Source organism: Cajanus cajan, chromosome 4 (assembly GCF_000230855.2).
Source record: "Cajanus cajan strain Asha chromosome 4, NIPB_CcT2T_4, whole genome shotgun sequence".
NCBI classification, from domain to species: Eukaryota; Viridiplantae; Streptophyta; class Magnoliopsida; order Fabales; family Fabaceae; genus Cajanus; species Cajanus cajan.
The window spans coordinates 75,273,759-75,300,902 of record NC_138520.1 but is presented as its reverse complement, the minus strand read 5'-3'; the positions used below and the strand labels follow the sequence as shown (position 1 = coordinate 75,300,902).

The window sequence follows — 27,144 nt, the reverse complement described above, 5'->3', positions numbered from 1 at the left end:
TTTTAAAAATTATTTAGCCACTTTTTATATTTTTATTTTACTTTCAATCAAAATTTAATTTATAATTTTTTAAAACTTTTAAAATAAAATAATATTTTATAAATTCTTAAATAATGATAATCCAAATAGAAAAAAACTTATTAAATTTTAAGGATTTATAACATAAATTTTCATTATATAAGAATTTATTAAGCTTATTAAATAAGATCTTGAATAAATTGTTTAAGAGACTTTAAAAGTTTAATTAAATTCCATTGCCCAAACTAAATAACTAAATCTAACTAAAAAATAAAAATAATATTTTTAAATAGATGAGCAACTTAGTTTAACTTTTATAAATTAAAGTCTGATATCTAAACCATTGAGTTTGTAATTTTTTAATTTGAATTAATCCAATAATATGAATGAATTTGTTTTTAATTTGGTTTAATTCAAATTTGTTAAATTATCAGATTGGTTCAGACTTGTATCATTGATGGGCCGTGAGTTGCCCACGAAAGAGATGGAACTAGAGAAAACAAAATAGAATAAGCAATAATTTTAATTTATAACTATTTTTTAATATTTTAATGAAGTGTCAACATCTCATTTATTGTATCTTGACTTGATTGCGTATGCACTTACGATATGAATTACAAAAAGATTTACTTCATTTTTTCGTAAATTATAAATATTATGGGTTCTCGTACACATACTTAAATACTTTTGACTTGTCCCTCGCTGCCGGGCCATCCTGTCACTTGCAAATGAAATTTGAATTATCCATCATAACAAAATGAATTAATCCATAAATGCATATAGTCAAGTCAATCTCACATTCTCAGATTATATATTTAAGCCTCCTCAAATTCCTTTCCTGCAAATCAACTTTCAACCAAATGGGTGTCCCTCACTTTCTTGTTATACCATATCCAGTTCAAGGACATGTGAATCCCCTTATGCAATTGTGTGAGGCTCTAGCCAAACATGGTTGCAAAATCACTTTTGTACACACAGAGTTCAACCACAAACGAGCAAATAGTGCTGGTGCTGGACCAGACAACCTTAAAGGATCATCAAGGATCAAGTTTGTGACTCTCCCAGATGGTTTAGACCCTGAAGATGATAGAAGTGATTTCAACAAAGTTATTTCATCTATCAAAGGCAATATGCCTGCTATGCTTCCAAAACTCATAGCAGATATCAATGCTTTGGATGTTGACAATTGCATCACTTGCATAGTTGGTACAATGAATATGGGTTGGGCCTTGGAAGTTGGCAACAAATTGGGAATTAAAGGAGCTCTTCTGTGGACTGCATCTGCTACTTCCTTGGCAGCATGTTATTGCATCCCAAGCCTCATTCATGATGGAATTATAGACCCAGATGGTAAGAATAATATATAGTCACTGATTCTTGTTACAGTAATTTTTTTTATACCGTTAGTTACATACAAAATTAACCAAGGCATTTAATTTCCTGAAGTTAGGAAATAAAACTTTTGTTTCACATTTTAATTTGAAAGTATTGAAAGTACTCACCATGATCGAAGCAAATTATGCAGTATGTGCACATGGCTATTAATTTCTCTCAAAATTCGCAGATTTTGAACCATCTAGTATATCATCAAACAAGTTTTGTTACTGTCGTAACCCACTCTAGATACTACATAATAATGATTTGAGTTTGCAGTGAACCATACGAGTACTTTTGGATAATAGTCATGTCATGTTCGTGTGGAAAATTTATTGGTATGGCACATTTCATTAACTATGTCTACTGGTTGGGGTTAGAATTTGGCCATTGTTAATAAATTATTTGTAATACTTCCATTTTATGGTTGTTTTCAAAACTATTAGTTTTTTTTTTCAAATAATTCACACAATATCTCAAAATAAATAATTCATTCATAACGTGTCTTCCATCACTTAAACAAGATGCATATAAAAAAATTGAGATGTCAATGCATATTTTGATTAACTTTGGCCCTTGCAATTGCAGGAATACCAACCAAAAACCAAAAAATTCAGCTTTCTCCAAAAATGCCTATGATGGATACTGCAGACCTGCCATGGGCTGGCCTAAGTAAGACCTTATTCTCTTGTATAGTTCAAGAGATGAAAACCTTGGAGTTAGGAGAATGGTGGCTTTGCAACTCTACTTGTGATCTTGAGCCTCAAACACTTGCAATATCTCCAAGGTTCATCCCAATTGGCCCCTTGATGGAAAGTGACACTAACAAAAATTCATTCTGGCAAGAAGACACAACTTCCCTAGAATGGTTGGACCAGCAGCCACCAAAATCTGTTGTATATGTTTCCTTTGGTAGTTTAGCAATAGTTGAACCCAACCAATTCAAAGAGTTAGCCCTAGGACTTGATCTCATTGACAAGCCTTTTCTTTGGGTTGTACGTCCAAGTAATGATAATAACAAGGCGAATAGTACATACCCTGATGAATTTCATGGAAGTAAAGGTAAAATTGTCAATTGGGTACCTCAGAGGAAGATATTGAACCACCCTGCCATAGCTTGCTTCATTAGTCACTGTGGTTGGAATTCTACTTTAGAATGTGTATGTAGTGGCGTACCTTTCTTGTGTTGGCCATTTTTCAGTGACCAATTTGTTAACAGGTGGTATATTTGTGATGTGTGGAAGGTTGGATTGAAGTTAGATAAGGATGAAAATGGACTAATATTGAAGGGAGAGATAAGAAAGAAGGTGGACCAACTTCTTGGGAATGAAGAGATAAAAGCAAGATCATTGAAACTGAAGGAATTGACTGTGAATAGCTCAGCTAAAAGTGGTCGATCTTCAATGAATCTCGAAAAGTTTATTAACTGGGCCAAGTAATCTTGACTTGTATCAGTTTATGTCTGAAATTCGTTTGCTTAACAAATGTTTATGTAAGAAATAGAGCAAGGAACTTATAGTATTATACAGGATGAGGTTGTCCTTATCCTATAGAATACATCCCATCTATATTTGTGAAGTTCCTTCAATGAATTAATCATGTGACTTATGTGCTCCCAATCCCATCCTGGTCATAGCCTATCGCTTTTTATGTGTTACTTGATGGTTGTTTTCAACAATTTCTTTTGGTTAATTTTATTCAGCTGACATTAGTCAGAATTTAATTGTAAGAAAAACTACAAAAATGATGTAATCTTTTTTAAAGAAAGAAAGCCAAGTATTCGTTGTTGTGAGTGCGTAAACATGCTGTTGGTGAATGAAGTTTTAATAAAATAATGGGTTGGATTTTGTTCACAAATTCAGCTATATATGTTTGAAAAATGTATAATATTCTGTACTATAAAATACCACCTCTATCTACTCCTATATATAAAAAATAAATTGATTTTTTTAAAATTAAAGATGACAATTAATGATTTTTAAAGTTATTTAAGGATAATTTTTTTTTATTTTCATAATTCTTTATTAACTCTATTTTCTATTCATTCACTTATTCTTTATTCATTGGATTATGATTTTTATATTAAATATAGTAATAACTTAAATAAAAGTATTTTTTAAATAAATTTGAATTTGTGATAAAATTGATTAAAAATAACTAATTTAATTATTTTTTTAGTCTTAATAATTAATAATATGCTACTTACGATTAAAAAAAAGGTAGCAATTAGTTCCCCATCATCTACTCAATTCTATTTTAGGAGTCTGCAAATGAATTTATTGGATGGAGCATTATTGCTCAAGTATTTGTATAACACTAAATGGTATGATTGAGAAAGGGATAGATTAATTACAACAAATTTATCTTTGTTTTTATCTGGTCGAGATATTTATTTGAAATCGAATTAGATTTGATTAAAATCTAAAATTTATGAACGGATCAAGTCAATACGATATTTTAATATAATATATCAGTTTAAATATTTTTTTTCATTTAAATTTAGGATAAGTTTATTTATCATTTCTCAAATTTGAAATTGTTATGTGTAACTTTTGTAATTTTTAAAATTTTTGTTTTAGTTTCTCAAAATCACTACTAATATATTTAAAAGTAATAAATTAAGACAGTTATGTAATATCAATTAAGTTTAATATAATTTTTTCATTAATAGAGAAATAATAGGTTATTTTATGTAATAATATTTAATAGATTTCCTAATAAAATTTGAATATAATAGTTAAAATAAGATTTTTTGAAACCAAAAACTAAAAATACTAGTTTTAAATTTAAGGACTAAAAATAATAAATTTATCTTAAATTTAAGATACTAAAAATATATTTAAGCCTTATTGTTATTATTATTATTATAGTTAAATTATAGAATAAATGAGAAATAACCTTGAATAATAATATTTAGGTGCTTCTTGGTTAAATAAAAATTAAAATAATAGAAATAGTTGTATCTGATACACATAGTGTTTCATTCAGTGCTTATTACTGAGCAAAAAGGTATCATGTATGTCAACTGTGACTTGACTCACCTTCGTCACGGAATAACTGATGTCACCCACGAAATAATTGATGTCACCCGATAAACAATTTCCTCCCTCAATAATTGGTCCCACTAGGGATCGAATATGCGACCTTGACATTTAATAAATATTTAATTGAACTTCTCTTATATGTTTGTTTCATTTTTTTTGGTCTTCCATCCTTTTAATGAGAAGAGTTCATTGGTGCATTAAATGCAAATATTTAATACATTTTACCAAACTGTTACTTTTTATCTGAACAAGGAGGTTACTTACATCTTTAAGGTACAACATGAGATAAACTATTATGTGTCAATTAGAAATGACTTTATCTGAGACTTTACACACTTCAAGATATTTGTTTGTCTTTTCTTTATCAAAAAACATATCTTCATTTGTTTTTTAAGTTCAAGTACCAAAGAAGTTTTTATTCCTTCAATATGTAAAGGAATAACATATATAAAAATGATTTGATTATCAAATACCATAAATGATATATATATAGGGGTTTGCTAATGTACTCCCACACTTTTTAATGGGAGTATTTTAGCATTCTACACCTTTTCTTTTTGACAAAAAAATCATTTCTCTTTTTTAAAAACAACTTACACTAACAGGGTAAAGCTGTAATTTTTTCATGCCGCATCGATTCTCGTTAAGTTGAAACTCACGAATAATTTTTCATCAATAGCACACGAATAGCATGTCTACACAATATTCCAGAAAATTCAAATTCTTTACAAGAGCAATGAATTGATTCTTCTTCATCTATCCAACTGACAGAACGACCTCCATTAACTTTGGTATGATGTCGCACTATGCATGAGTCATTGCCAATATCAATTGCTGCATATTTTGTAGATAATTGGATCTCATGTTGGAGCAATTCAAAGGCATATGGTGTGAGTATAGATGCAGCATGTTCCTCAAGAGGAAAACCTGTTATAATTTGAGGATTATAGTACTTTTGACGCATTCTTGCCTCCTCTCCAGCTTGATTTCTAACGTTGACAGCAACACCAACCTACATAAAAGTACATTAACCATAAGAAACTAAAAAGCTAATTGATTACAAAATAATATACTTACATCAAGGAACCCATGTAAGTTCTTGCTTGATTTACAAAATCAATCAAACTTGTTTTGACATCCAAAAATCTTTTTATATATGAATTCATAGATTTTGAACGTCCAGTTGTTGTCATCCCAGCAAAAAATAAGTCTCTCAAATAAGCTATTGACGATGGGAATAGAGTAAGTCAATATGCCTATCCATACTTAGACCAAATTATGAAACCATCAAGTTCCATTCTTGCTCAAAATCATTTGCACATTCTAAATGGTACAACCTATAAAACTCATATTTGAATTCATTGTATCTTGAACCCAATGGAAAAGAAAACCAACTTGATAACTTTGCCACAATGTGCCATATGCAAAATGCATGTTTTGTGTTCGGGAACTCCATTGAGATAGCTTCCTTGAGTGCAAGATCTTGGTCAGTAAGAATTGTTTGTGGACATTTTCCTTTGACAAAATTTAAAAAACTCTGAAAAAAGAAAAGAAAATTTAAATAATGGCCTAAAATCTCAAAGATAGAAATTAAGTAAAAATTGACAACTACGAATAATTGAAATTTACCTTTAGAGCCCATGTGAAGGAAGAAAACTTCTCATTTCTCAATAGAACACAACCAAAAAAAATTGAATTTCCATGATTATCAACCCCAACCCATAATCCAAGAGGCGTATCATAACGATTTATTCGATATGTTGTATCAAAAACAACCACATCTCCGAAAGCTTCATATGCTCGAATTGAATCACCAAATGCCCAAATAATATGCTCCAATTTGTTATTTTCATCTATTGTGAAATCATATTGGAAGGCATTATCTCTATCTTTCAAACTTTTGCATAATTTGAGAAGATTTGAAGCATCATTTTCTTTATCAATACCACTTTCAGATTGAATAAAATTCCTAATATCCTTCTCTAAAAATGGTAGATTTCCTGGATCAATCCTTTTCTCTAACTCCAACACTCTTATTATGAGGCTTACAGAGCAACCAACTTTTGACAATAACAGTATACGATTTTTATCAACAATTGGGATGTTTCGATATGCAGGAAGAAAATGAACCTCTTTATCATCTAATAAATCATGGTTGTGGTAATTATAAAAATATTTAACCACCCATTTTTCCTCAAAGTCAATTGTCTTTTTGTTAATCAACATTTTTGCCCCACAATTACATCTTGAACTTTTCCGTTTTCTTTGACTTTCCTCTTCAATAATTTTGTGTTGTTTAACAGAACCAGCATGATGACAAACAAATTCCCTTTTATAAATACCCAATGGATTCTCCTCAGTTTGATTCTTACTAGATTTGTAAGTATGGTCACGTCTAATCGAAAAGCCATTTTTTCGTGCAAATGCATAATAAAATTCATAAGCTTCACCATAGCTATTAAACATTTGCCCTTCATAAGGAACTTCATCATAAATATTATTGGCTTCAAGCAGTGGTTCTTCTTGAGACTCTTGAAATGTAAAAGAAACTGTATTTCCATCAATTTCACTTGTAGAAGCACAATCTTTAAAAAGCTCTAAAGGCCAATCACCAACACCATCTCTTACTTCAAATGCCATTGTGATCTTAGCTTAAATCTGATTTTTTTTCATATTTAAATAGAAAATAAAGAAACTAAATAGTCATTCATAAGTGGAATCAACGTTCATAATTTATGCAATTTGTTAAAAAAAAAACATAGCAATCTAACACAAATAGACAACAGCAAAGTGTATAAAATTCTAAAATACAGAAAAAGAAAGAAATACTACTCAAATACAAAAACATAAAATAGAAGTAACAGATGTAAAGCCATTAACTTTCAAAGAGAAAAGGTGAAGAATGTAACAAACAAATAAATAAATGACAAGGGGTGATTGAATAACATACAAGTTTGGGATTGCAGTAGGAATGATGTCGCATAATGCTGGAGGAATAAAACCTTCACACCCGAGGATTTTGATTCGTTTGAGCGCCGTATATGGCCCTTTCTACCATCCTACGACGATATGGGCCGCAATCACAGACAAACTAGGTTGCACGTGTGAGGGTGCTGGCAAGCGTCGTATATTCGTAATAGGAAACTATGTGAATCAGAGGTTGCTGACTGGATTTTACACATAAGGAGCAACCCTAGCCTCATTAATTATTCGTGAGTTTCAACTTAACGAGAATCGATGCGGCATGAAAAAATTACAGCTTTACCCTGTTAGTGTAAGTTGTTTTTAAAAAAGAGAAATGGTTTTTTTGTCAAAAAGAAAAGGTGTAGAATGCTAAAATACTCCCATTAAAAAAAGTGTGGGAGTACATTAGCAAACCCCATATATATATATATATATATATATATATATATATTGTCTTAAACAAACGAAGTAATTCATTTGAAAGACTACTTAGCACTAAAACTAAATATCTATTTAAGTTCGTCTTTCAATGTGATGTGAAAATCATTTCCTTAACAAAAATGTTTAAATTTGTTAATATTAAAACTTATATTATGAGAAATTCAAGATCGTCTATTGATCTAATAACAGTTTACAAAATTTAAACAAACAAACCTATAATTCATATTTGATTCCAGTCTTATGTTCTTTTACAATTGAGTTTTTTGGATTTTCCAATTCCGTGTTTTACATATTTCATCTTAAAGATAAATAATATCCAAATGAGCCAAAATGTCTTTGTATTTTTTTTTCTTGCCATTATACTTTGCAGAAGAAACTTCTTAAACATATAGTTATATGCATTTGACAAATATATCAATTGTTGTAGGTAGTAAATTGAATAGAAGTCTAAATTATTAAATCCACAAGGATTTGAGTTTATAATTGTATACTATAATTTCAATATATTAAACAAATAATTTTATGAGAATTTAAAATTGTTCAACAAAAAATATTTAAATTTAATAAAAATAAAATAACACAATAAATTATGATGAATTTGAATTTATAAAAAAAAAGTAGTCAAAGATTGATTTACTAACTTTTTCTATGTAAAATCTCTTAATTTTTCATTCATTGTTGTAATTATACAATTAATTCGACAATCTACAATTATGTTTAAATCCTAATTCTTTAAGTGAGAAAGTTTTGGTTGTTTAAGAAAATTCCTATTCCTTGACAATTTTTGTTAAACAATCTTGCATTAAGGTCAAGGACAAAAAATCGACTGATAAAGTTTATCTCAATTCTTTGATAATAAATGTTATCGATGTTTTATTTAGGTTGTAATTTGAAAAGGATTTTCTAACCTTAATTAAAAATTATAAAATGATGATGAAGTTGATCATGTCACATTAAGTTCAAGAGTGAAACGATTAATTGAATAAATACTTTATTGATGAAAAAATATAAAGTAATTACATAGTTCAAATAACTACCTCAATCTTAAACAAAAGAGAACTTAGTCACTCATGACTAAGGATTGCATAAAGGAAGAGGGATCTTCGATCGACTCATGATTACAAGAATATTCTCATGAGAAAGTATTGATTATTAAGAATGAGATACAGTGACCTCCTAAAAACCCTATTTTATAACAATTTTGATGGATTTTTTAGGTCTGATACGCCCACTCAGAGCGTCGATGTAACTCATTTTGAGCAAGCATGTGTGTGTCTTCAAGGTTACTCTCTGAGTTGACTTGCTCAAAGCACTCTTATAGTAGTTCCCTTTGCGAATTTTGCTCACTCAAAGCTTCCAAGTAACTCGCTCTAAGAGAGCATGTGTATTCTTTCAAGGGTTCTCTTTGACTTCACTTGCTTAGAACACTCTTGTGGCAGCTTTGAGCGAATTTTGTTCGCTTAGAGCATCAAAGTAGCTCGTTTTGAGTAAGATGGTGTAATCTTTCAAGATTGCTCTCAAACTTCACTAGTTCAAAGTGAGTTATTAATTTCTCTTATTGAATTTCTGTGACTTAGAGCAAGTCTTTTATATGGCTTGGAACGATAGTTCTTCTTGTAACTTTCAAATTATTTTCTTCTTGTATTATATCTTAACAAAAAAAACATTTAAAATACCTAATATTTTAACAATTAAATCTTAAAATGAAATTAACTCTTACCTAAGTATTTTATGATAAAAACAAAATTTAGAAACATAATATATATTAATAATTACCTAAATTAAATTATAAAAAAAAAGTGTAGGTATCATCAAGTCTAAACAAGTAGTGATGAGATGTTCTTTATTATGAGGGAACCAGAGCTTGATAAATATCATAGATATTTTGGATATGGGTGATGTTAGGTTGTTGTGCTTTGAATCCAAAATATGTTATGAAATCATGTATTATTGTTTGACTTGTGTACTATCCGTACCACGAAGCTGAGCTTGAACTCGGCATCATAGCGTAGATTGACATCGGACACGCACCACGTTACATCAGCCAAGACAAAGGTCCATCATCTACTGATCTCGGGCCCAAGGCCCCGATAAACCCTAATTCACACTAAGATACGTGCATTACTTATACGAGACTCATACACCCGCAGACACTAACTTTAGCATCGGAGTCTCTTTTACAGGTACTACCCCCACTTTGAAACAGCAAACGTACTCAGCAAAAGAGACTTACTAATCTTGCCCAACAGATCGTCCCTACGACCAATCTTCGGTAAGAACAACTTGTAATTTTATTTGTACTTGTAACGGATTGATACATTGAAAACGGCCCAATTAGAACATAATATAAACGAGCCAAATTTATATAGCCCGCTGTTTATTGCAGTGTTGAACTCTCTTTTTTTCTGAACTCGGCCATTTCTTGAGACCCACGTACTCGAAGAAACACGTGATTCAGCCAACCCTTTGGAAAAATTGTAGAAACAAACAGATGAAAACATTATTTATATTATCTTTGATGGAATTCTTGACTCCCACGTATAACATCTTCAGAAACCAACTGATTCCAGCAACACATAAATAACCTCCCACTGAACAACATATAACAAGTACTACTAAAATTCACTACCTTAATTCTACTTTTGTTTCTCACTACAACACTACTACACCAACAAGCAGACATGAGTAGTTTTCCTCATTTCCTTGTCATGCCTTATCCAATTCTCGGACACATGAATCCACTTCTTCAATTCTCTCAGGTTTTGGCCACGCGTGGCTGCAAAATAACCTTTTTGATAACCGAGTTCAACCAAAAGAGAATGAAGGGTGAAATTGAGCACTTGGGAGAACACATGAAGTTTGTGACACTCCCAGATGGTTTGGATCCAGAAGATGACAGGAGTGACCAATCAAAGGTGATTTTGTCACTCAGAAGAACCATGCCCTCTAAGCTTCACAAGCTCATTCAAGACATCAATGCTTTGGAATGTGACAACAAGATCACTTGTATTGTTGTTTCTAAGAACATTGGATGGGCCTTGGAAGTTGGACACGAGTTAGGAATTAAAGGGGCTCTTCTGTGGCCTGCATCAGCTACTTCATTCGCCTCTTTTCAGTCCATTCCGAAGCTCATTGATGAGGGAATTATAGACCCTCAAACTGGTAACAACTCATTGATTATTACTCTATGATATTTCGATATTTAAATTCACCAAAAATATGCCATATAATATACTTTTATATATTTTTGTCCCTTCTTGACGCAATTTTGATGTATATGGCTTAGTGGAAGTTTTCAAGATTATTTTTTCCCAAGCATCGTCAAATTTTAATTCAATCTCACTTACAGTACAAACTTAGTTTTCTAAAATTTGAACACTTAACTGACATATCGGTCTTCGGCCAAATAAACTACGATACATAAAAATAAAAAATAGAATAAAAATGAAATGAATTATATATTTCATTATTCCAACTCTGTGCTTGTGCAGTCAAAGATAGCTGGCTGAGAGAGATTGATAATTGACAAATTACTAACTATTTTGCACTACGTACTAACGTAATTACAACAAAAAAAAAAGCAGCATTTTATAAATTTTCAATGACAGGAGTTTGTCCCAAACTTATATTTTCTATGTTCGAAAAGTCAAATGAGAATCAAATACCATCATTTTGTTCGATTGGTACATTCTTTTCCATCTCAAAATTTCAACTAATTAATTAGAATACTCTAGAAAAAAAATGTCAAGAAAAAAAAAAACAGGATTATTATTTATTCTATGAGTTTTCACTAAAGACGTGATGCATTCATGTTATACATATCACTTTCTTATATTAACATATTTTGATTGACACGTATCAATATATTATTTTTTTAACTATATTAACTTTATTTGTCAAAAAAATATGAGTTTAATTGATTATCTTTAATGACATTTTTTTTAATTACGTTTTTCTTTAGTTAAACTCAAGAAATTATTTACATGACCTTATCAACATTTTTAAGTAGTAGTCCAATATTTTGGAATAAGGAACTCTTAATTTTCTTTGAACATTTCAGGACTTCCAACCAGAAAACAGGAAATTCAGCTTTTACCAAATTCACCCATGATGGACACGGCAAAGCTACCTTGGTGTAGTCTTGGTAAGAATTTTTTCCTTCACATGGTACAAGACACACAAAGCTTGAAGTTAGGAGAATGGTGGCTTTGCAACACCACATGTGATCTTGAGCCAGGAGCACTCGCCATGAGCCCAAGGCTCCTTCCAATTGGCCCATTAATGCAAACCGACACCAACAAAAGCTCATTCTGGAGAGAAGACCCAACTTGTCTAAACTGGTTGGATCAATTTCCACCTCAATCTGTTGTATATGTTTCCTTTGGTAGTTTGGCAGTAATGGACCCCAACCAATTTAAGGAACTAGCTATTGGGCTTGATCTCCTCAACAAGCCTTTTCTTTGGGTTGTACGTCCAAGTAACGATCATAACAAGGTGAAAAATGCATACCCAAATGAATTCCATGGATCTAAAGGTAAAATTATATCTTGGGCTCCCCAAAAGAAGATATTGAACCACCCTTCCATAGCTTGCTTTATTACACATTGTGGTTGGAATTCTATTATTGAAGGTGTGTGTGGTGGCATACCTTTCTTGTGTTGGCCATTTTTCAGTGACCAATTTATTAACAAGTCGTATATTTGTGATGTGTGGAAAGTTGGAATGGGATTAGACAAAGATGAAAATGGATTAATATCAAAGGGAGAGATTAGGAAGAAGGTGGAGCAACTTCTTGGGAATGAAGACATAAAAGTGAGATCATTGAAGTTGATGGAATTGATGGTGGATAATTCAGCGGAAGAGGGTCAATCTTCAAAGAATCTCGAAAAGTTTATCAATTGGGCCAAGGGTTAATCGTCATGGTGTTATTTTTTAAGGTGAAAAGGCTTTTGATACTTCGTAAGTTGATGATCGACAAATGATTTTAATTCAATCCATCGATGTGTCCTGAACATACCTTAGTAGAAAACATTTTATGTCTTATGGGTTCAACATATTTTGTCTGTTTTCAAACACATGCAACTTAAGAAAGTTAGGTTGAAGTCGTTATATTATTCCAATAAAGTCGATCATACTTTTATCGATAAATAAAGTCGATCATACTTTTATCAATAAATAAAGTCTATATCCACGGTCAATTGAGCATTTTGACTTTAATACTGGTTATGAAAAAAAATAAAGAAAAGAAAGTGAAAAAAGGAGAAAATAATGTAACTCTTTTTTTCTTTTTATCAATCATAATCTAAACTCTTAACCTTTATCGATTCTAACACACCCTTGGTATCCATGTTGCTATCATTAGACAAAATATTGTTCCCACACAAATAGACCATACAGTGGTTAAATAAATAGAGATCTAAGTTTGTTTTCCTCTCTTACCAAACGTTATCCCATTATTGTGTTGTAAAAAGTGTTACAGTTCACCGATAGTACTATATATCTGAATACACAATACACAATGTAGAAATTAAAAAAATAATAATAATAAAATAAAAATGACTCGGTTAGGGTTTCAACTTATTTTTTTCCTGTAACTTTAATTGTTGTCAAGATTTCAAATTCTTCTCATTTTGTTATTTAAAAAAAATGAAAGAATTTTGTATCTCTCAAAGTGCTTGTAAACTATTTTGTAGGTCATTTTAGATAGGTTATTGATTCACCTAAATTTATGCAAGAGAGAAATATTCACTCATGTGCATGATATATATCCTATATGTTGTGTTTTGGTATCATGTCTAGTGACAAAACTGGATTTGAAAAACAGTATATGCTTGACTTGGTTTTTTTCAAGTCATGCCGGAAAATATTTTTGCTCAATAATTATAACTACGTTCTTAAATTAAAAAAAAAAAAAAAAATTTGTCATATTCGTTATTTTAAACTTCAAAAAAGTCAAATCGTAAACATTAAATTAATGCTGAAAACGCAAAAAAAATAAAAATGAATGAATGCCGAAATGAACATTGCTGTACTGTGTGCTTTTTCTATTAATTGATTTTTTTTATATCACATGAATCTACTATAAAAATAATTTTGTTTGAATTAAATAGAATCATTATAAAAAAAATAAAACAAAATTCTTTCATTAAATATTAATGCATTTACATACTTAAAGACTTAAACTCGAGACAAGTAATTCATTTGAAATAATATCCTATTAATTAATTAACACACTTGTTAGTTCTCTATTAATTGATGGTATTAACCTTGTGGTTTTTTTTTATCTCTTCGATATAACTTTATAAACTCTTTTATTTTTATGAAACCTTATAAAGCTATTGTATTAATATTTTGGTTATAAAAAATAATCCTTAGTTAACTAAATTATGCTACATGCATACAAAGTTTTATTGATTAATAATATAGATAATAATTCATACAATAGTTTTTATAACATTATTTTTTTATCTATTTCTTTATATTTGTTATATATTGTTTTTATCCCACGTGTTATTATGATCATATAAATAAAAAAGACGATAAACGTTTAAAATAAACTTTAATAAAAAGAAAAATCTTTCATAAAGTCCCTCAAATATAGTTACCACATCTCTCTTAATTATGGAAAAATTAAATAAGTTATTACAACTCAAGGAACTAACATAAGTCCTAAACATGATGGAACCAACAAAACATAAGGTTCTAACTAAAAGATCGATGTCACACTTTATTAGAGTTCAACTATCACAAGGCATAAGGCCCAAGCCTCATCTTTGGCAACACCATCGAGATGATAATTCTCGCCCACAAAACACATACAAGGATGCCAATAAAAGAAAGAGAAGTAGAAACATCTCATTCATAATATTAAATACTTAAAGGGTACGACAATTCATTATCACCACTCACAAATTGTCTTTCTGTATCTTAATCTTCTATGACCACCTGTGGTTCAAACATGATATCTAAAAATATATATATTTTATCAAGTTGATATTAATATTTTTAGAAAGTTAAGATAATTATTTACAACTTTTAAGTTCACATCAAGAGTTGATTTTTTCATATACTATTTTTAAAAATTACAAAAATGCAACATTTTAGCCTAAAAGTGACAACTTGACCTCCACACACTAATTTGATTATAACTTGAGTTCTATATCTTCTTTTTTAGGTGATTCCAACACCATTCGAAGGTTAATATCCAAGGTTACAACTGTTATAAAGATCACAAAACCTAATTATGACTATTGTTGGGTTTTCTGGGCAAGCCCACCCAAGTCTCTGTAGTATAATTAAAAGGTTTTCGATCCTCAGGGACTTGTGAAGTAGATTTTGATTTCTATTACACTAATTGTTACTTGTGATGTCAAAGTTTGAGTATTCACACGTGTTAAATATTAGATATGAGCAGTGAAATAAACTTAAGTAACCCAAGTCAAATCAAATTTAAAAAAATAGATGTGATAAACAGTTGGGATTAAATTCATCAATCTCCCTCCTATGTATTCCTAATGATTCTAGAAAATGATTTCATTACTCATTGCCATTGAGTTATCTATTTTCATTCAAACTCAATCCCTTGGCATAAGAAATTCTAAGATATCACTACTAGAATTTCTCTTATTACATGCAACTTTTCCTGCGAATTTTTTATAAAAATTTGCAGGAAACGTTGTTCCTGCAAATTTTTCTGCGAAATTTTATTTGCAGGTAATACCTTCGTGGATAATATATTTTTGCGAATTTTAAAATTTGCAGGAAATTTTCCTGCGAAATTTCCTGCGAAAAAAATTCGCAGGAAAGTTTCCTGCAAAAAAAAATTTGCAGGAAATTTTCTTGCAAAAAAAAAATCGCAGGAAAATTCGCAGGAAACTTTCTTGCGAATTTTTTCGCAAGAAATTCTGCAGGAATATTTTTTACGAAAAAATTAAAAAAAAATTATTATAAATTCTATATTTTAAGAATTCATAATCTTTTATTTTAATGCCTCATACATAATCTTTTAAATTCTAAGATTGTAGATTACAAGTCTAACACTCAACCATACAATTCAACTTGTAAGGTAAGTGTTATTCCAACTTATATACTCTTTAATTGTTTTATTTTCAATCGATGTGGGACTTGAAGATTTATTAAAATATTAATCTTATTAATTTAAATATATTTTTTATTTTTCCTGCGAATTAAAATTTGCAAGAAAATCCGCAGGAAAAGTTACCTGCAAAATTTTTCTACCATTTAGTAAACATTACTTGCAAATTTATTTTTGCAAGAAAATCTGCAAGAAACAAAATAAAATTCTTACAATATTTTCTGCAAATTTTTACCATGAAATTTTTTTTTTCCATGATTATTAAAATTGTAGCAAAATTTGTAAGAAATATCTGTAAATTATTTTTTGTAGGAAAATTCGCAAAAAATTTCTGCTAATATTTTTTTGTAGGAAAATTCGCAAAAAATTTTCTGCAAATATTTTTTTGCAGGAAAATTCGCAAAAATTTTCTGCAAATATTTTTTTGCAAGAAAATTTGCAAAAAAATAACACTTTTCTAGTAGTGTATTTAACTCAATGAATGATTCCTCACTTCATTCAGTTAAATATCTCGCATTAAGAATTAGAACTTGTTGCAACTATTAATTTCAAGACCATCCCTGGCTCTCAAAACTAATAGGTGATTTGTTTCAAGTCTAGATTCAGAAAACGTTTTCCAACCAAATTCTAAATCCAAGATCAAAGATAAATGATCAGTTTATCAAAGCATTAAGCACATAATACAAATCACTAACACTAAATAATGGATATAATATATATATATATATATATATGAATCAAAAGGGAATACACAGGAGTTTGATGATTACATTAATCCTAACCCTAGAGCTTTAGCTCTCCATATAATAAGAAATCACAAAAGAGTAAGAAGAAAGGTAGAAGAAAGAGATCCTCCTAAGAACCGTGTTCCCACGAGCTCCAAGGTGCTCTGTTTTCTTTTCCCGTCTCTGTTCTTCTCTTCGTGCAGCTAGTGATGCCCTTTTTTCTCTCTCCACTGGCCTTTTATAAGTGCTGGAATTAACACAGAGTAGGCAAGAAAAAGAAGAATCCGCTCAACGCCTTGAAACGGCTGAGCGATTTGAAGAATTCTTTATCATGAAGTAATCTAAAGGGCCGAGCCGTTCAAATCCGTTGAGCGCTTGAGAGATTCTTCACTATTAAGCAAGCACAAGGAGTTGGGCGCTTCATATCCGCTGAGCGCCTAGGAGGCAGAGAGCACTCCTTCTTTCAGGGCCAAAACCGCTCGGCGCCTTAGAGTGGCTGAGCGCCTCTCCTTTGCTGCATTTGTTGAGCTCTCTGGCTTGAAAGCGCTCAGCCGTTTTAAACGGCTGAGCCGTTTGCCTCCAGATTTCAAAACCTACAAAATAACACAAAATTTGATCAAAAGATTCATCGCTCCCTGTACTAACATAAATCAAAAGTTCCTCTTTGATTCTAAGTATATATAGACCAAAATTATATCAATATGTACAAAAATTGTGCTAGATAAGTGTCTCAAATTCATATTTCATCAAATTAGTTAGACACTTATCAACTATTACGCTTGACAAAAAATCTTTCACACCTAGTGCATAAAGATCAAGATGGCACTCGACATTGTTGAGTCCACATCTAGCATAAAACGTACTTTAAAAACAATGTCAAATTGTGCTCGACACCAAAGGATTAGGGAACATTATGAATTATCATGTCCAACACCATAAATTTGCACCCAACACAACACTAGTTTGTGAAAATCCTACAAAATGTGCAAAAATTACATATTACAAAATTCAAACCCCAAAACTATAAACCAATCAATAAAAATCACAATTAAATCATCAATTACATAAGTCCAACATCAATTTCACTTATTCATGCAATTAATATTAATCTTCACTTTACTCTATAAATCAAGGGTTTCTACAACAGTTACAATCACTCACAGATTTATATTCAAGGAAGTTACACAAAATTGATTACACATAATTCAATCGTCGTAGATAAGTCACATACAAAGAGTACAAAATACAAATTTACTTATAGATAAGAGTTGGGATTTCCCCCACAGTATACATGAACAGATAAAGGATTAAGGTCATTCTTTCTATCCAACAGATAACTTACACCTTAGAACAATACAACTCATTCTTCTTTTACTTCAATGAGTGTCAAACGAAGGGTACGAAATTTCAAAGTAATCTCCAAAGGCCTCAGGTTCTTCAAATCCTTCAAACACAAAGAGAAGAACCTAAACATAGAAGAAGAAAAAAATGTAAACTGACTACACTAAAAGTCTCCATTTTTATAAACCAACTTTTAAAACATAAAACATAAATAAAATAAAATCATACTATAAAACACTTATTTTTTAAAAAATATACTTAATTCAATAATTAATTAAAACATAATTAAATAAAAACATCTCAATTAACCACTAGGGCTAGCTAGTGGTTGAGTGGGGAGGGATTGGGAGTAGTTAGAAGCATGAGGACCTATGTTTAATCCTCATTGCGACCATCTTTATAATCTTTCCTATCTTTACCAAATAAAAAATAAAAACATCTCAATTAGTTTTTAAAATTTTCTTAATTAATTAAATCTCTTTTATTAATTTATTTTATAAAAAAACTTGGAGTGTTACGTATTATATTTCAAATTTGTTCATATCTGTCATCTCTTTCTCACTCTATAAAATTTGTTGTACAAATTCCATATATTTCTCAATTTTCGTATGATTGTTTCAAGCATATATGCAATTATTGTTTTCCCTTTGAACAATTTTATTCAGTCCTATATATCCTGAAATTCCTCTTCTGACACATGATTGTCTCCAAAATATAGTGTTGGAGCATTCTCCCTATGAACCAAAATAACATTGTCATTGACCAAGACTCTGATCTATTTACGAAGTAAAAAAACACTTCTCTTGCTCCCATACGACTGTTTCAATAATTCTAGTGTTCATATCAATCACTGTTTATCTCTTCCAAAGTGCATGACTAACTTTTTTTTTTTTTCTCGGAGTATCCACCGCTGATAGCGGCTTGCTAAGTTTGAGGCATCTCAAAAGGTGAGATAGCTAGCCTCAAGATTTAATGAGGCTGCATACATATGACAGGATTCGAACCCTTGACCTTGCTTAAGCGTAGATCAACCTCTACCACTAAACCATACGCTTGAAGTTGTGCATGACCAACTTATAAGTTTAAATATAATATATTAATATTTTAATGAGTAGATAATTAATATTTATACTTTTATAGTAAATAAAATATTTTTAAATATATAAATTATATGATAATTGAAATAAATAATTTTAATTATTCAAAAAAAATTATCATTTATATTTTTTGTAAAACAACTAGTTTAATCTTATGTGTATACCAATATGAAAAGAAATACACAAATAAAGATAATAAAAAAAATCAAGACAATTGATAGTGAATTTTTTTAAACAAATTACAAAAGTAGTATAATATATATATATATATATATATATATATATATATATATATAGTGATTAAAGTTTAGGATAACTGGTCATCTACATTAGTTCGAGTAAAATGTACTCAATTTCTTTAAATTAAAAAAAATATATAATTGAGAAGAGAGACCTTATAAATGTGGTTTGTGAAATTTATAGATAGAGTGGAAGAAAAATTAATAGATGATTAATTTTGTAAACCGTAAAGTCAACATGATGAGAATAAATTATAAAGTATTGGATTGATGACATACTCTACCAATTTTTCTAACTTTAATTTTTAGAAAGATAAATTATTTTTTTATCTTTTAATTTATTTAGTTTAATCCTAAAGTGAATGTTAAATTATAAGAATGGGGTTGAATTGTTATCTATATATATAAAAATCTATTTTTTTATTAGAAGACTAATCTTCTGAGTACTAAAACTTAGTATATTTTCTAAAAGCAGTTTCTAAGTATACTTGTTTGTTAATTAAATTATGCAATAATTTAATAATGAATGCATTAAATTAGATAGAGAAGTAAAAAGGTAAGGAGAGAAGGATATATATATATATATATATATATATATATATATATATATGTATATATATATATATATATATATATATATATATATATATATATATATATATTAAACATAGAATTTATATTGGTTCATCCTAACTAAATTACATTTAGTCCCTATACAATCTTATGGTATTTTTACTAATCACAATCAATTGTTGTTTAATAACCTCAACCCCTTATTGATACAAATCACTACTACACAACCACCTATTGTTAGTAGCAAACACTTAGTCACTCGTTGAGATTTCTTCACTTAACCACCTAGCTATTAAGAAAACAACCCCACAGTCACTTGTTATTAATTAGACTACACAACACCTGTTGTGATTTCTTTCTATTTCCCTACACCATTGCTCACTCAAAGTTAGGTAGGAATAGTGTTTATAATAATGGGTTACTTCTTGTTCTTGCAAATTGTTAAGATCATAAAAAATTCTCCTATGATGTAGCTTCCAATAAGGAAGGTTTCATACTTCTTTTTCTATTAAAAAATTTATATATAACGAAGTGTGAATCTTTGAAGGAATCTGAGGATGAAGCAAGGATTGCAACTTGTTTGTTTGTGTAGTTGATTTCTTTCTTTGATCTTACTTGCTTCAAAACGAGATCTCTGTCTTTCTTTTATAGCCATAAAAAATAGATATGTTATGACTTGCTTATTTTTAAGCAGTTGTTGATATCACTGTAACCTATAACCACACTTTTTAAAAATATATCAACATATATTATATTTATTGTGTAAATAAAAATAATTTTTAGTGACACGTATTATGTCACTATAGAATATATATTACTATATAACAATTTTCTTATAGTAAGTTTTTTATTTACTTAAGGTCACCATGTTTGTAAAAATAAAATATTCATAAATATACATCATTTTTCTTAGTGTCAATATATATATATATATGTGTGTGTCATTTTCTTAGTGTATCATATATAAAAGAAGTTAACATTATTAGTCTTAATTGAACGAAAATTATTACATTATTATTTTTAAAATTTTGGAACTCAAATTAATCGTTTTGATATAATAAAGATATTAAATTAAATTGTAACGACCCGGCTGGCCACTACACTTCCAACCACCGCACACCGGAAACACTAGACAGAATAGAACGAGTATATAATTATAGGGTCTAGAATATAAATATATACAGAGTTCCGATCCAACTAGAGTTAGAGCGTACAAAAGAAATTACAATCAAATGCTACTATCCCAAGTAGCTACACATCAAAAAAATCATAAAAGCGATCAGCTCTACTGGTCCGCCGAAGACTCATCATCAGACGCCCACCTATCCCTGCTCTGCTCCCATACATAGTATGATCATTGCAGTCCAACATCATGGAGACAACAAAAGGGTAAGCTAGTGTAATTAAAATTCAACATACAAATATATATATATATATATATATATATATCAATATAAATAAACAACAGATACAATTATCAGCACACTTGTACAGCTTATATCACTCAACAATATCAGCACCGCAATGCGGTAATATCAGCACTGCTTAGCAGCAACAACAGCACCACTCGAGTGGCTATAACGGCACCGCAAAGCGGCAACAACAGCACCGCCTTAGCAGTTAGAATCAGCACCACATGTGTGGCTAACAACAGCACCGACTTAGTGGCTATAATATTACACAACTCAGCACAGCCCAGCACATCACAACAAAGCACAACACAGCATAACACAACACAGCAATTCCACACAATTATTATTTTCTACAATTCAGCCCAACAGTCTATAATTCCGCTATACTATAAAATTTCACTTATTAATCCATTGATTTCAGCTTAACAATACACCTCTAATACAACTAACATATTTATCTCAGCTTTATCCCCTAGTCTTCACAGCATATTCATCGACTACAACTTGGTTCAGCATATAACATCATTGATTAACAATCTCGGTACAATTCAACAGCCAACATCATATAGGTCATCATCTCCTTGCGCGCCCGGCGAACTCGAGGTCGCGCCCAGCGTGGCTTAACCCGAGAGCTCCAGGGCCAGCGCGCCCAGCGCAGGAGTACTCGCGCCCGGCGAGACTCAACCCGAGAACACCAAGGCTCTCCCGCGCCTGGCGCAATTCCAAATTGCGCCCAGCGCCTGCCAAGCAGAGACTCAAGGAGTCTCGTGTGCTCAGCGACCTAACCCGCGCCCAGCGTGGGGAAGGCAGAGACCTACCATGGTCTCGCGCCCGGCGCAATTCGTATTGCGCCCAGCGCCCTCTTGGCAGAGACTCCCAAAGAGCCTCCGCGCCCAGCGGCTCCAACCCCGCGCCTAGCGCGGCTCCATAGTACCCAAAACATGTCACCAGTGATATCGCGCCCGGCGCAGCCCAAGTCACGCCAGGCGCGGGCCAACCAGAGACTCCTATTTGCAAGCTCGCCCAGCGCACACAGCATTGCGCCTGGCGGGCTCGCCTAAATGGAGTCCCCTGGTGGTCACGCGCCCGGCGCGAAGAACAGCGCCCAGCGCGAATTCAACAGCAACCATCCCCAAGTTCGAAATTCGCCCAAAATCCTGCAAAACACAACATAAAACCAGCATGCAATCCAGCCAAAGGTTCCCATATTCACCAAAGATCAATAAAAACACTTTATTTCTCACATGCAATCACGATTCAAGGTTTTCCCCAAAATTTCTCAAAAACCCCAAAAACCCGAAAGGCCCCCAAATCAACAATTTCAATCGTTCTCAGCTCCAATGCAGCAAACACCCTATCATCAAAGAGTTCTTAGAACTCGTTTTCGGCCAAACAAAGCAAAGGACTAGCTTCCCTTACCTCGGTGAAGAAATCCGAGCTTAGGGACGAGACGAACGGAAGAGAAAGACGAAAGAGAACTTGAACGAACACAGAAGAACAAGAGAGAACTCCGAAAATTAGCTAGCAAAATCCAAGCTCACTCAGCACAGCTACCTTCAGATATCAAGAAAAGGGGAAGAAGGTAAGGAGAGCAAGTGGGAAGTCAAAGAAAAGAGAATAAGGTGGAAGGGACTTGTAGAAGGAATGAGATCTCACATAAATAAGTAACCTCTTTTCAGAATGACGTAATACCATAGCTGATGCACTTTCTATTTCTTGAATAAAAAGATACATAAAAAAATTGGTAAGATTCTCATTTTTTTAATTATTTTTTGTTTAATTTTTAAAATTTTATGATATAAGTTTTAAAAGTAATAAATACTTTTATGTTAGGAAAATATTATATTCAAAATCATATTTTTAACTATTATAAAAATAATTTTTGAAATTCATTTAATTATTTTACCCTCCTTTTTATGCATCCAAATAAACAAAAGAAACGCTTCCTATTTCCTTTTCTTATTTCCATTCATTCAATTCAAACATTTCTTTCCCAAATCATTTCTTCTTTAATTATATCATTCCTATTTGATTCTTTTCTACTTTTTATTCTATTTTACTTTAATTCAAACTTTTTGTTCAAAGAGAGATTCGAGACATAAGAGTACGCCAAATTCAATTAATTCAAGGGACAGTCTCGCCAGGTCAACATGTTCCTAGTCCTTTCTATTCCTTTGTTCGCATTACATAACAATTCATGACACCTTCTTAATTTCCTATTTTATTTATTTATTTTGGTATACTATATTACTATGAAACTTTCATTTCATCACCTTTATGTCTCGTCACTCGTTCTCTTGTTATCAATTTTTTTCCTGCAAAAAACAAAGCATCTTCCACAGTGGTCCCACTCCCACATGCCCTCATTTTCGTTATCTCTTTGCGTTTCTTACACGATCATGCAGACAATTTTTATGGTGTTTTACGTTCCAACAATAATTCAACATATTTTACATAGCCATGCACAGCGATATTGAAACCATCGTGATCGAGGGTTGATCAGAGCCACACAACAGAATCGTCCACTTCATATTATATAATTAATCAAAGCTTATATAATATTTATTATCTCCACTTTGTTTCTTTTTATAAGAAAGCAAAAGCAAAAAATGATAATGTATTTAAAAGACCAAATATAATATCTAATTATCGTGCAGAATTTACAGTGAAAGGTGGCGGCAACTGAAAAGAATAAACCAAAAGTTCTTGAAGTATTAAACACTCAAGATGCCAAATACCATGAATAGAACATGTATAATGTATATTGAACATGAAATAATAAAAAATATGCGTAATTTGTTAAATTGATTTTTAATTTAAATATTACTATAAAATTATTTATCTGAATGTTTCTCATTCTACATTATTTCTCTCAGTTATATTCTTTTTAATAACTCTCAATTTAGTCATTAAAGTATTATTATTTTTAATTAATCATTAAAGTAACTAAATTATATAAGTAGACCCTAAAATATTTTACATAATCTTTAAAATATTGGAAAGTCTTTTAAATAGCCTATCAACGTCAATAATTAGTAAAACATATTATAATAACGATTAAATTGATAATTTTTTTAAAAATTACTTGTATAATCTCTTTATTTTGAAAACTATATATTTAAGAGAGAAAATAATACTTCAATAAAAGATTAGTTCTTAACTTTTATTATCGATACACTATATTCACTACAAAAACCAATCTTTAAAATATAAAAATATTGATTACTTTATTGTAAAAAAGAATAAATTAATGTAAAGGTTAAACTAATTAATTAGTATTTACATATTTAATTTAAAAGATTATATATGATCAAACACTACAATAAAATGAATTTTTAGTGTAATTTAATATTATTTTTAATAATAATAAAAACAGTTGTAAAATATTTTATGAACATTTTTACATTGCGGTATTGATAAAACATTGCCCCATAATCATTATACATGCTAACAAAGACTTGTAATAGTTGAGAAAAATATGAGTTTTGTGACATTTTTTTTTATTGACATTTGATATTTTTTAATTATTGTCACTAAAATATATACACTTGAGTTTTTCTTTTAAAAAAGGAGTAATAACTTATATTTTTTAATTATCTTATTTTTAATCAATGTGAAAAATTGTAGGTGAAAGTTGTCATTTTACTTGAATATTATTTAATTGTTTTATTTCTAATCAATATATGAAACTTGAGTAAATGATGTGTGATCTAATATTATCTTAAAATAATTAATTACAAGTCTAATTCAATCATAGAAAACAAGTTTGTAAAGTAAAAGTTATTTTTCACTTATATATTTTTTAATTGTTTTATTTGTAATTGATGTCAAACTTAAATTTTTTCTAATAAAATGAATTATAAGTTACTCTCACTTTTTAATTGATCATTTTTAATAATTAATCTTATAAATATATTTTCAGTGGCTATTATTTATTAGTTATTAGTATTTTTATTAAATAATAAAAATAATTAATTAATTTATGATTATTAAATAATTATTATTAATAATAATTTTTGGTGTAATGATGAGAAACATAAATTTAAAATATCAAATTATATTTGAATTATCAAGATTATAAATACATTTTTTATAATTAAATAAATTAATATAAGTAACTTTCGATCTTAATTATATTATTCATTTGCAATAAGTAACTTACAAACCTGCGTTGCTCGGATTACGATATCATGGATTCATGAGATTCATTAGGTATAATAAAGTCTTCAAAGTCTAGAAAATTGGCATCTATATATTGATGGTATATATAGAGCGTATTAAATGGAAATACTTTTTTATTTTATGATAAGAAATAAAAACTATAGGTATAAATTATTAAATTTTATTTAAATAATAAAGATACAAAATATTTAATTACTTTAAATTATTATATTATTACTAATTAATTTATAATTTTAATTCATATATAATTATATAATTAAATTTATTATTTTAATTTCACACAATACCCGGATATTCTTCGGGAGAGTCCCATCACTGTTACCATAATTCCATAAAGAAACCCATTTTGCACGTAATGGTATGTTAATTAATATATAAAAGAAAAGTCATTTATGCGTTCAGGTCTAACAGAATTTTCAAAGTCGAAAGAAAACTATCGTATATGAAGCATAATATTATTTATAAATATTAGGGTTCATCTAATACTAAAAGATTTAGACATCGTCATTACTTGTTATGATGGTAATTTTTATAGATAAAAATAATATTATTTACTAAATGTAAGGGCACTTTGGCATGTTTTGAGGTAGGTCTGAGCAACGGGTTCGGGTTTAAAATATTCAATCAAGCTCAAATTGACCAAACAAAAAAATCAGTCCATTTTTTACCATTACAGTGATTCGGGTTGGTTGGCTTTCGGATTAGACCGATCGATTTAATTGGATTGGATCATATTAGGCCCAATATATTTATTTTTTATTATTTTTAAATTTAAATAATTATTTAATTAATTTGAATTGGGTCTACAATTTTTTTCTTTTTTATGCTCAACTATTTGAATCAGTAAAGTTATTATTATGGGTCCTTTCTTAGGGAATTATGGGACTATTTTAAAGGGATTATATGCCTTTTAATTCTTATGTCCGATCCAAAATTGACCGTCCGAAGTTAAAAAAATGCATGTAAATTACCTTCGATTTCAGTCACGTCAAAAAATTTTGATCACACCTATTTTGGGGTTTTGAATTCCAAGTCAATATGGAAAATTGAAAACATGGAGGACCACCTCACCATCACATGCAGGTTACCCGTGCATGCGTCCAAGTTGATACCAATCATTCTTTTGTCCACATTACTACAAAACAAACCCATTGGTCACGTTTGATTTCAACCCAAAAACATAAAAACGAATATATTTTCATTTTCCTATGCACTAAATATATTTTTCCCCAATAATCAAAACTAATTAAATATCTACATAATTCATTAAAATTAGTTGTCTTTCAATGATTTTTTTTGTATGCACATGACTAAAATTTAACTAAATCATTAATTAGAATCAACCTAGTAATAAAAAATTGAGATGATATATATAAAATTTGAAGTTTAAACTTTGTCATTATCATTATTGTAATTCTTATAAATAAAAAACAATGACTAAAAACTCACCTATGATTTTCTGATGATTGTCTCAAAAGTTTGTTAGTAAATCAAGCTTATGTGACCATTAACAAGATGCGTCAAACCCATTCATATACGTAATCATGAAATTAAATCAAATCTAGTTGCAAAACTCTAGTCAGCAGCTTTGACATATACAATTATATATATATCACGTCTTTAACCATTAACAAAATGT

At 30.0% G+C, this 27,144-nt stretch overlaps 3 protein-coding genes across 3 annotated transcripts; 2 read left to right on the top strand and 1 right to left on the bottom strand.

Moving 5' to 3' along the window:
* Positions 1-726: 726 nt before the first annotated feature.
* Positions 727-3,011, top strand: LOC109802188 (UDP-glycosyltransferase 83A1). The gene is made up of 2 exons (XM_020363429.3): positions 727-1,368; positions 1,981-3,011. Exons 1-2 carry the CDS (start codon positions 792-794, stop codon positions 2,829-2,831), a joined length of 1,428 nt encoding a protein of 475 aa, XP_020219018.2. The 5' UTR covers positions 727-791; the 3' UTR covers positions 2,832-3,011.
* A 2,305-nt stretch (positions 3,012-5,316) lies between these two features.
* LOC109802755 (protein FAR1-RELATED SEQUENCE 11) lies at positions 5,317-7,686 on the bottom strand. The gene is made up of 4 exons (XM_083073079.1): positions 7,387-7,686; positions 6,066-7,094; positions 5,832-5,973; positions 5,317-5,448 (listed from the first exon to the last, which is right to left on the bottom strand). Exons 2-4 carry the CDS (start codon positions 7,074-7,076, stop codon positions 5,426-5,428), a joined length of 1,176 nt encoding a protein of 391 aa, XP_082929205.1. The 5' UTR covers positions 7,077-7,094; positions 7,387-7,686; the 3' UTR covers positions 5,317-5,425.
* A 2,711-nt stretch (positions 7,687-10,397) lies between these two features.
* LOC114916135 (UDP-glycosyltransferase 83A1-like) lies at positions 10,398-13,021 on the top strand. Its single transcript, XM_083073078.1, has 2 exons — positions 10,398-11,003; positions 11,902-13,021. Exons 1-2 carry the CDS (start codon positions 10,523-10,525, stop codon positions 12,753-12,755), a joined length of 1,335 nt encoding a protein of 444 aa, XP_082929204.1. The 5' UTR covers positions 10,398-10,522; the 3' UTR covers positions 12,756-13,021.
* Positions 13,022-27,144: the final 14,123 nt, after the last annotated feature.

Coding starts and splice junctions, on each gene's coding strand:
- LOC109802188 (XM_020363429.3), top strand. CDS start 792: ATGCATATAGTCAAGTCAATCTCACATTCTCAGATTATATATTTAAGC. Junction 1,369..1,980: donor TGGAATTATAGACCCAGATG/GTAAGAATAATA, acceptor TTGCAATTGCAG/GAATACCAACCAAAAACCAA.
- LOC109802755 (XM_083073079.1), bottom strand. CDS start 7,076: ATGGCATTTGAAGTAAGAGATGGTGTTGGTGATTGGCCTTTAGAGCTT. Junction 5,974..6,065: donor CCTTCACATGGGCTCTAAAG/GTAAATTTCAAT, acceptor TTCTTTTTTCAG/AGTTTTTTAAATTTTGTCAA. Junction 5,449..5,831: donor CATTGTGGCAAAGTTATCAA/GTTGGTTTTCTT, acceptor ACTTTTATGTAG/GTTGGTGTTGCTGTCAACGT.
- LOC114916135 (XM_083073078.1), top strand. CDS start 10,523: ATGAGTAGTTTTCCTCATTTCCTTGTCATGCCTTATCCAATTCTCGGA. Junction 11,004..11,901: donor AATTATAGACCCTCAAACTG/GTAACAACTCAT, acceptor TGAACATTTCAG/GACTTCCAACCAGAAAACAG.